A 10,427-nucleotide genomic window follows, 5' to 3' on the forward strand; every position below is an offset into this window, starting at 1 on the left:
AAGCAGAAGTCTCAATTTCATTTCCATGTTTAATATTTAACATGAAAACTGGTTTCTCAGCGTCTCTCCTCGAGGGTGTAAGTTTAGCTACTAAAACAGGAATGTAGGAGATTGTGACGCCATGTCGACACAAGTTTACAACTAATTAGTCGGATGAAGTACAAGAGAAGCTGACGGGAGACATTTTTTCACAATGAGTAACAGTAAGTGAAGTGGACAGATTGTGATTCAGGCTCCTAATGAGTCTGCTGACGTCCCAAAATAAAGCTTGCAATCGGCATTTCAGGTGGTCAAATAGTTTCAGGAACACTATGAATGTCCTCCAGGAGAGACTGTCCTCATATTAAGAAGGACATTACATCTCCTCCCTCTCTAGGACTGCCAGCTTTTCACTCAGCCTTCGTACAAACCACTTCTTTTCTAGTCTTAAACTGTATTCAAAACTGCCTACTACGTACTACTGAGGAACACAGTGTGCGTACTACATACTAGTAGTAGTATGCAGTATGGAACAGTAGAAGAGTTGTATTTTGCAGTATGCTAGGCCAGGCTTTAGCCTTTAAACAAGCTCTTAAAACACTGGACAATAAGTCGAAATAAACCCTTAATTCACAGAGTTAGATGTGAAAAGAAACAGACGTTATACGCTCTCATCAAAGCCACCAGACTCCATTGACAAAAACAGTAATTTTAACTTGCTCATTGTCGTAAATGACACTTAATTTCAACAAAATAAATCTCATCCAAACTGTCTTTATTCCAACAATCACCAACTCTGGTTTGGTCAAAATAAATCCTTAATTCACAGAGTTAGATGTGAAAAGAAACCGCAGTAATATGCTCTCCTCAAAGCCACCAGACTCCATTGACAGAAACAGTAATTTAACCTCGCTGATCGTGTTTGTGTTTTTGTTCAGAGGTTGGTGAACTCGCTCCGTCTGTCTTTGTGTGTTCAGTTTGTCCAGCCACAAGTTGGATAAATTCCCCCCCGAGGCCGACACTGAACTCACATTAACCCCAACAAACACACAAACAGCAACAAAATCAATTAGTCTCTGCCTAAAAATAAACACTGGGATCAATATCTCTCTCCCACACAGTCGTACTTCCATCCCCACTTTTACCTTTAAACATTAAACCAACTATAAACCCTTAAACAGCCTTTTAAAGAAGTGAGAACTCTTTCAAAACAACGTCTAAAACTTGATCCTCATAAAGATAAACGATCGTGTTTCTCTGTACAGACTGAAGACCACTTCCTGTTTTGATGGTGTGAAACAACCTGACCAATCAGATAAAACCTTCTGTCTCTATATTCTAAATGTTATATAAACATCCTGCATGTCATTACTCTAGAAAACACTTCTGTGGTGGCAGAAAACCAGTGATGGAGGAAGTATTCAGATACTTTACTGCAGTTAAAGTACTAATACCACACTGCAAAAAATAGGGATGTTAATAATTTACCAACATTAACAATTCAAAACTCAGAGGAGCGGCTCGTCACTTAAAGGAGAATAACTGGTCCACCTTAACAGTCCACCTTAAGTGGCAAGAAAAGACTCAAGTACCTCAAACGTGTACTTTAGTGGAGTACTTTAGTGAATGTACTTAGTTACATTCCACCACTGTGTGAAAACAAACTAGCTCGTTGTTGTGAGCAGCTTTAAACTAATCAGTGGGATGAAGTGAGGAATGATGAAACCAGCTGATTCCAGGTGGATTAACGGCTGAAAGGTCCGACTGAAACTGGGATGAACCCATCAGACGACACCGTACCCGTCTGGTCTCTTTTACCACTTTTAAAGTTTCTCTCCACTCAGAAATCAGTTTTTCAGTTTCACGTTCAATTTAAATCTCAGTTTAACATGTTCAATGTTCACAAACGAGCACTATTCAAGTACAGTTTTGGGGTACATGTACTTTAGTTAAGGATTTCCATTTTCTGCTAATTTACTTCTATTCCACCACTTTTTACTGCAAGAAAACAATTTTATTATTAATATTTTTCACTATTTTCTGACTTTTATAGAAATTAATCAAGAAAGCAACCATCAGATTAATTGATAAAATAATATAACGTATATTTTTAACTATTTTCTGACTTTTAAAGACAACGAACCGAGAAAACAACCAGAAGGTTAATGGCTAAAACTAAATAACATTTAGACTTATAATAACTTTTTTCTTCTTTTTTTTTTTACAATTTTCTGAATTTTATAAACAATTAACTGAGAAAGCAGCTATCAGATTAATTGCTAAAATAATATAACGTAATTTTTTTTTACAATTTTCTGACTTTCAATCGAGAAAGCAACGAGCAGATTAATTGATAATGACAATAATCATTAGTTGCAAACCTAGACAAGTATATCAACCAGCATTTAATAATAATCGTATCAGAATCAGATAAAATCCACGGCACAAGTTGGATTTTGAGCCCGACACAGATGCTGTTTCTTGGGGAAGTCTATGTAAAGATTTCCAAGAAGGCAGAGGGGAAATCTTTCCTAGAATATGAACTCCAGCTCACGTCAGAAAATGACCCAGACAATAAAACAGCCTCATGAGAAAGTAGATTTAAAGCAAACACACACTCTGCTGTTGGTTATTTCTGGGTCTGGGGACCTCCGGGGATCCCTGAAGGAGTTTCCAGCTGACGGAGGAACAGCTGTGAGTCTGTTACTTCACTGACGGAGTGAATAAAAACAACAGTTCTCCGTCTGATACGACAGCACAGTCCATCTGGTGTAACTCAACTCTTCAACATCAGAACGGCTGAGTTTCTCAGATCTAATCAGAGGAGCATGTTTTCTATCACCAGTTGACGCAGAGTCTGTATTCTAACTATTATTATGCATCAAATAATACAATATACTATACTATATACTACTGTTACGACACAGTAGTTCACTGGTCCAGCTGATTACCAGTTCAGACAGTCTGGGATCTAGAGCGCCAACGATTAATTGATTATTTTGATAGTCGTTCAATCAGTTTGAGTACTTTTCTAAGAAATAAAGTATCTACATTCTCTGTTTCCAGCCTCTTAAATGTGAATATGTTCTGGTTTCTTTACTGCTCTATGACAGTAAACTGAATATCTTTGAGTTGTGGACAAAACAAGACATTTGAGGACGTCGTCTTGAGCTTTGGGAAACACTGATCAACATTTTCTGACATTTTATAAACTAAACAATTAATCGATTAATTAAGAAAATAGTCAACAGATTAATGGACAATGATAATAAACGTTAGTTGCAGCCCGACTGGGTCACTTTTCTCAACTAAAGCTGCAAGAATAAAGGATTATTTTCTTGATTGATCAAACAAATAAAATCCAGGGAACTTGTAAAATTAAATATATTTTTTATAAATAGTTTATACAAATTGACTTGACTTTTGCAGTGCTTGCTTTTTATTTTTTATTTTCTCTCACTGTTTTTATTCTTATGCACCAAAACACCAAAGTAAATATTTGTTGCATGTATAAAAATAAAGCTGATTCGGACTGTTTGGTCGATATAAAGGTCACACATTAGTGAAAAGTGCAACTCAAAGAAATTCAGTTCACCACGGTACAAAAACCCAAAGATAAGCAGCAAATTCTAACATCACCTCACCAGGAAATGTTTCAAGATAAAATAAGATAAGATAAGAGGAGAAGTGTTGTGCAACATTTGCAGTAGGAAGGAGTGCAAATATAAAAAGAGTGCAAGTATTAAAATAGAAATAAACAAAATATAAACCAGGTTAATGGTGAGGATCATAAATTGTTTATATCTTAAGTTGCATATAGATATGTTATGTATAAATCTCATGTACTGGTGAGTGTTATTTCAGCTACATTTGCAACAAAACTTCAAAATGCACTCATGTAGATAGAAGTCACATCCATCAGATACATATCTATATGCAACTCACCAATAAGCAACTTAAGATATGAACAATTGATGATCCTCACCGTTAACCTGGTTTATATTTTTTGTTTATTGGTATTTTTATACTTGTACTCTTTATATTTGCACTCCTTCCTACTGCAAATGTTGCACAACTGTTTTCCTCTTATCTTATTTTATCTTGAAACATTTCCTGGTGATAAAATGTTAGAATTTGCTGCTTATCTCTGTTTTTTTTTGTACTGTGGTAAACTGAATTTCTTTGAGTTGCATTTTTCAGTCAGAATCAGTCAGAAAAGTTTGTTTATCAATTGTTCTGCACCTGCATATCTTACCTACTGTCACCATATTCACATGTATAATAATATAATTTATATTTCAGTGAAAATATTAACATAAATCCCTCTGATTCTTGATTTTAAGAGAACATTGTTTAGTCAAATAAACAATGCATGCTAAACAATGCATGCATGCATGCATTGTTTAGTCAGATGCATAATAAAATAAGGAGTGTACTTCAATTGAAATTACAGTTTAACATGAAGTCTCGTTTTGTTTTTTTTGTGTTTTCTCTGTGAAATTTTGTGTAAAAACAAAGAGACAGCTGTAAAATTAAAATACAGTAGGAAAGAATGTGATGATGATTGTATAAATTGCTGAAACTGCACTAAAAACTAAGTTCTTGATATTAATAGAACATTGTTTAGTCAAATGCATACATGCATGTATGCATCTGACTAAAACATTCATGCATACTAAACAATGCATGTATGCATGCATTGTTTAGTATGCATGCATAATACAATATAAGGAGTGTTACCTGGATGATGCATGGTGATGGTCTCGTTAGAATTAGGATTATAAGAGAACAGATGTATAGTTATATAAACAGTGTGAACCTGGATGAGGCATGGTGATGGTCTCGTTGGAATTATTGATATTAAGAGATGTATAGTAATATAATGATTGTGTACCTGGATGATGCATGGTGATGGTCTCGTTGGGATTATAAAATAACATACAGTATGTATAGTAATATAAGGAGTTTATACCTGGATGATGCATGGTGATGGTCTCGTTGGGATTATTGATATTAAGAGATGTATAGTAATATAAACAGTATACCTGGAAGATGCATGGTGATGGTCTCGTTGGGATTAGGATTATAAAAGAACAGATGTATAGTAATATAAACAGTGTGTACCTGGATGATGCATGGGGATGGTCTCGTTGGGATTATAAAATAACATACAGTATGTATAGTAATATAAGGAGTTTATACCTGGATGAGGCATGGTGATGGTCTCATTGGGATTATAAAATAACATACAGTATATATAGTAATATAAGGAGTTTATACCTGGATGATGCATGGTGATGGTCTCGTTGGGATTATTGATATTAAGAGATGTATAATAATAAACAGTATACCTGGATGATGCATGGTGATGGTCTCGTTGGGATTAGGATTATAAAAGAACATATGTACAGTAATAAACAGTATACCTGGATGATGCATGGTGATGGTCTCGTTGGGATTAGGATTATAAAAGAACATATGTACAGTAATAAACAGTATACCTGGATGATGCATGGTGATGGTCTCGTTGGATTATTGATATTAAGAGATGTATAGTAATATAAACAGTATACCTGGATGATGCATGGTGATGGTCTCGTTGGGATTATTGATATTAAGAGATGTATAGTAATATAAACAGTATACCTGGATGATGCATGGTGATGGTCTCGTTAGGATTATTGATATTAATAGAACAGATGTATAGTTATATAAGGAGTTTATACCTGAATGATGCATGGTGATGGTCTCGTTGGGATTATTGATATTAAGAGATGTATAGTAATATAAACAGTATACCTGGATGATGCATGGTGATGGTCTCGTTAGGATTATTGATATTAATAGAACAGATGTATAGTTATATAAGGAGTTTATACCTGGATGATGCATGGTGATGGTCTCGTTGGGATTAGGATTATAAAAGAACATATGTATAGTAATATAAACAGTGTACCTGGATGATGCATGGTGATGGTCTCATTGGGATTATAAAATAACATACAGTATGTATAGTAATATAAGGAGTTTATACCTGGATGATGCATGGTGATGGTCTCGTTGGGGTTATTGATATTAAGAGATGTATAATAATAAACAGTGTACCTGGATGATGCATGGTGATGGTCTCGTTGGGATTATAAAATAACATACAGTATGTATAGTAATATAAGGAGTTTATACCTGGATGATGCATGGTGATGGTCTCGTTGGGATTATTGATATTAAGAGATGTATAGTAATATAAGGAGTGTACCTGGATGATGCATGGTGATGGTCTCGTTGGGATTATAAAAGAACATATGTATAGTAATATAAGGAGTTTATACCTGGATGATGCATGGTGATGGTCTCGTTGGGATTATTGATATTAAGAGATGTACAGTAATATAAACAGTGTACCTGGATGATGCATGGTGATGGTCTCGTTGGGATTATTGATATTAAGAGATGTATAATAATAAACAGTATACCTGGATGATGCATGGTGATGGTCTCGTTGGGATTAAGATTATAAAAGAACATATGTATAGTAATATAAGGAGTTTATACCTGGATGATGCATGGTGATGGTCTTGTTGGGATTAAGATTATAAAAGAACATATGTATAGTAATATAAGGAGTTTATACCTGGATGATGCATGGTGATGGTCTCGTTGGGATTAGGATTATAAAAGAACATATGTATAATAATAAACAGTGTACCTGGATGATGCATGGTGATGGTCTCGTTGGGATTAGGATTATAAAAGAACATATGTATAGTAATATAAGGAGTTTATACCTGGATGATGCATGGTGATGGTCTCGTTGGGATTAGGATTATAAAAGAACATATGTATAGTAATAAACAGTATACCTGGATGATGCATGGTGATGGTCTCGTTGGGGTTATTCGCCCCCACATTGAAGATGACCACGGCGGAGGCGTTGTGGGCTGCAGCGTGGCGGATCTTCTCCCTGCAGGTGCAGTTCCCCTGGGCGATCAGAGCCACCCAGGACCCGGAGCCAGCTCCAGCCTGGGCGGGCAGCAGGAACCGGGTGTTGGGGTCGCAGGCCTGCCGGTCGTGGCTCGCTGCCGGTAGCACCACCACCCCCTTGGCGTCCCTCTTCGGACTGTGCTCTCCGTAGCGGCCGCACTCCGTCTTCTCGGTGCGCAGCTCCGAGGTGGCCGGATCCACGTAGGTGATGTTCACGAAGGCGGTGTACCACTCCTCCCGCTCGGCCACCGTGAAGTCCAGGCACAGCAGGTGCACGAAGCAGAAGGACAGCAGCCAGGTGGAGAGAGCCAGGCTGCGGCAGGCCGCCACCAGAGAGCCCGGGGCCATGGTGGAGCTTCACCCGGCGGAGAGGAGCCTTCAGCCGGGGAGAGATGATGAGATCCTCCGGTCCGCTGGAGGTCTGACTACTCCACCATGCTACCGACTAAAACACCCACAACACACACAGCTAAAGACACTGTTACCCGGTTAAACGACGGGATTCAACCGGTACCGAGTCACAACACCGGGAGGGGAATTTACCAAAGTTAACAGTTAATATTTAGTTGAACATTTAGAGCTGAACGCAGCAGGCCAGATGAGCTGCATTGTTTTGACTGGGCCTGAGCGGACCACTGTTAAGGTAGCACCACTAATGGGATACAGGATTTCCGGTTATGTGCTTCAAAATAAAAGTCGTGACATTTCTGTTTGAAAAGCTTGTATTGCTAAAGTAAAGCTTTAATCACTCGCAATGTTATAAAATTACATCATGCTTTGAGAAAGAAATTGTTGACAGATATAATTCCATTTATTTCATAAATACAAAGAAATAAGGCTTTTTTTGGGTAAATTTACACTTGTGAATGTGGAACTTTGCGAGAATTAAAATGAAATTATTAAGAAAAAAATGCATTACTGTCTTTGTCACTGTAACCATCTGAGAAAATGTTAACAAGTATAAAATTATTGACATCTTTCCATAATTCACATGTAAATTTACAGGACCAGAATAAATGAGAGCAAGTTTCAGGATGTGATTCACAGAAGGAACAATTTACATCTATATATCACTCTTTAACTTCTGTAAGAAATGTTTCACTGGATAAAATCTGTCAACAATTTCTTCCTCACAAAACAAAAAAGCAATGAAAACACTGAATGTATGCAATATATTTAAAGTTTTTAAGAGAAATTATTGTCTCGCGTGGTCTTTTTTTTATTATTATCTATTTATTTATTTATTTTTATTGTTTTTTTAAATTATTTTATGTTGGTTTTGTTTCATTTCTGTTGTCCTTTTATGTTTGGCACAGCTCTTTGTTAATTTTTTTTCTTTTTTATGTAAATGTTTTTAATGTTTTCTACTGTTACTATGGATACTCTAATTTTGAAATAAAAAAAATTAAAAAATGTTTTTTTTTTTTAAACTTTTAGTTTGAAGTACGTAGAAGTTTGATTTCCGTTATGAAGGCGTCCAATATGACTGGGCCTGAACGGGCCATTGTTAAGGTAGCACTACTAATGAGATACAGGATTTCCGGTTGCTTCATATAAAATAAAAGCCGTGACATTTCTGTTTGATAGCTTGTATTGCTAAATTAAAAATGTTATCACTCACAATGTTATAAAATCATTACATGCTTTATTAAATCTTTCTTATTTCAGACGTGTTGATGAACTGAACCCCACAAGTAAAAGTGTTTCCTTTTATTTTGAAGGACAGAGCAGTTTGATTCCTCCACCATGCTGCAAACAAAAACACCCACAACAGACTCAACAACACACACAGATAAAGACACTATTACCCGGTAAAACGACGGGATTTAACCGGTAACTAATCACAACACCGGGAGGTGAATTTACCAAAGTTAAAAGTTAATATTTAGTTGAATATTTAGAGCTGAACGCAGCAGGCCAGATAAACTGCATTGTTTTGACTGGGCCTGAGCGGACCACTGTTAAGGTAGCACCACTAATGGTACACAGGATTTCCGGTTGCTTCTTTTGAAATAAAAGCCCTGTTGAGAAGTTTATATTGCATGTTTAAACATGATTTGGACAATTAATCTACTACAGAGTAGATACATAAGAAAAAATAAATAAAAGAATAGATAAATATGTTATAAATGTGGAAATATAAAGAGAAATAAATATAAGAAAAAAATAGTAAATAAAGAGAAATAATTAAAAGAATAAATCAGCTAAAATAAAGCTTTTATCACTCACAATGTAATAAAATCATTACACTTTTTATGAAGTCTTTCTTATTTCAGACGCGCTAATGAATTTATCTCCACAAGTAAAAGCGTTAACTTTTATTTTGAAGGACAGAGTAGTTTGATTTCCGTTATGAATGCTACGTATTTGACGCAGCTGTGATGTCAGCAGCACCACCTGGCGGCCTGGCAGAGAAACTGCAGCTGTGCAACCACAACAATACAAATCAATCAGTGGTGGAAGAAGTACTCAGATATTTTACTTAATAAGTAAAAGTAGAAATAAAAATACTCCATTACAAATAAAAGTCCTGCATTCAAAATGTTAATAAAAGTACACAGGTGTTATCAGATAAATGTACTTAGTATCAAAAGTATTTTTTGTTTTATTGTTATATAATATTATAATATGATTAACATTATATATGAAAAAATACAATTAAAAAAAAAATATATATATATATATATAAAATAGTAATTTATATTCAATAAATAAACAAATATATATTTCTAATATATAAATATATACTGAAATAAATAAACAAATAGATGTAAAAATAAATTAAAATTATTATTCCATATATTATTTGTCTTTATAATCCCACATTTATTTTTTATTTTTATATTTCCACATTTTTATTCACTCAATTATTCTTTTATTTATCTCTCTTAATATTTCCACATTTATTATATACTTATTTATTCCTTTATTATATTTCCACATTTATTATATACTTATTTTTGATTATATTTTATTTATTTCTCTTTATATTTCCACATTTTTATTTACTCATTTATTCTTTTATTTAATTCTCTTTACATTTCCACATTTATTTTCTTATTCTTTTAAAGATTTATTCTTTTTTATGGCACTCCTATGACTCCATAGTAGATTAACTGTCCAAATCAGACTTCCCTGATAAATTGATCGTCTTTGGGCTCCGGATCAAACAAAACAAGCTTTTATGTTTTATTTTGTCACCTGAGAACTTTACTCACCTGCTTTCTTTCAGTTCCTCCGTCAGTACAAAGTTAGCCTGTTGCAACAGTTATTTCTCATAATTTAATCTATTACACATTTGCAGAATTTAAAACTTTAATGTAAGGTCCTTAATGTAGCTCCTGCAGACCATGTGTGAAGATCTAGTTTAAATCATACTTTTATGGTGCATATTTTTAAAAAAAAGTGTGTTTCTGGGACAAAGTGGGTGAATGTGTGTGGTGTAGAGCATCATTATCCATTTGTTT

General features: G+C 34.9%; 1 protein-coding gene across 1 annotated transcript in view; it reads right to left on the reverse strand.

The window, feature by feature from the left end:
• Window positions 1–7,683, reverse strand: part of rnf150b (ring finger protein 150b) — a 19,230-nt gene extending 11,547 nt beyond the window's left edge. Inside the window, exon 1 of the mRNA XM_037759112.1 lies at window positions 6,840–7,683. Within this exon, the coding sequence (XP_037615040.1) occupies window positions 6,840–7,308 (469 nt within the window). The 5' untranslated portion in view covers window positions 7,309–7,683. The remainder of the gene's footprint in view (window positions 1–6,839) is intronic.
• Window positions 7,684–10,427: the final 2,744 nt, after the last annotated feature.

The sequence above is a fragment of the Sebastes umbrosus genome, chromosome 22 (genome assembly GCF_015220745.1).
Source record: "Sebastes umbrosus isolate fSebUmb1 chromosome 22, fSebUmb1.pri, whole genome shotgun sequence".
Lineage (NCBI taxonomy): Eukaryota > Metazoa > Chordata > Actinopteri > Perciformes > Sebastidae > Sebastes > Sebastes umbrosus.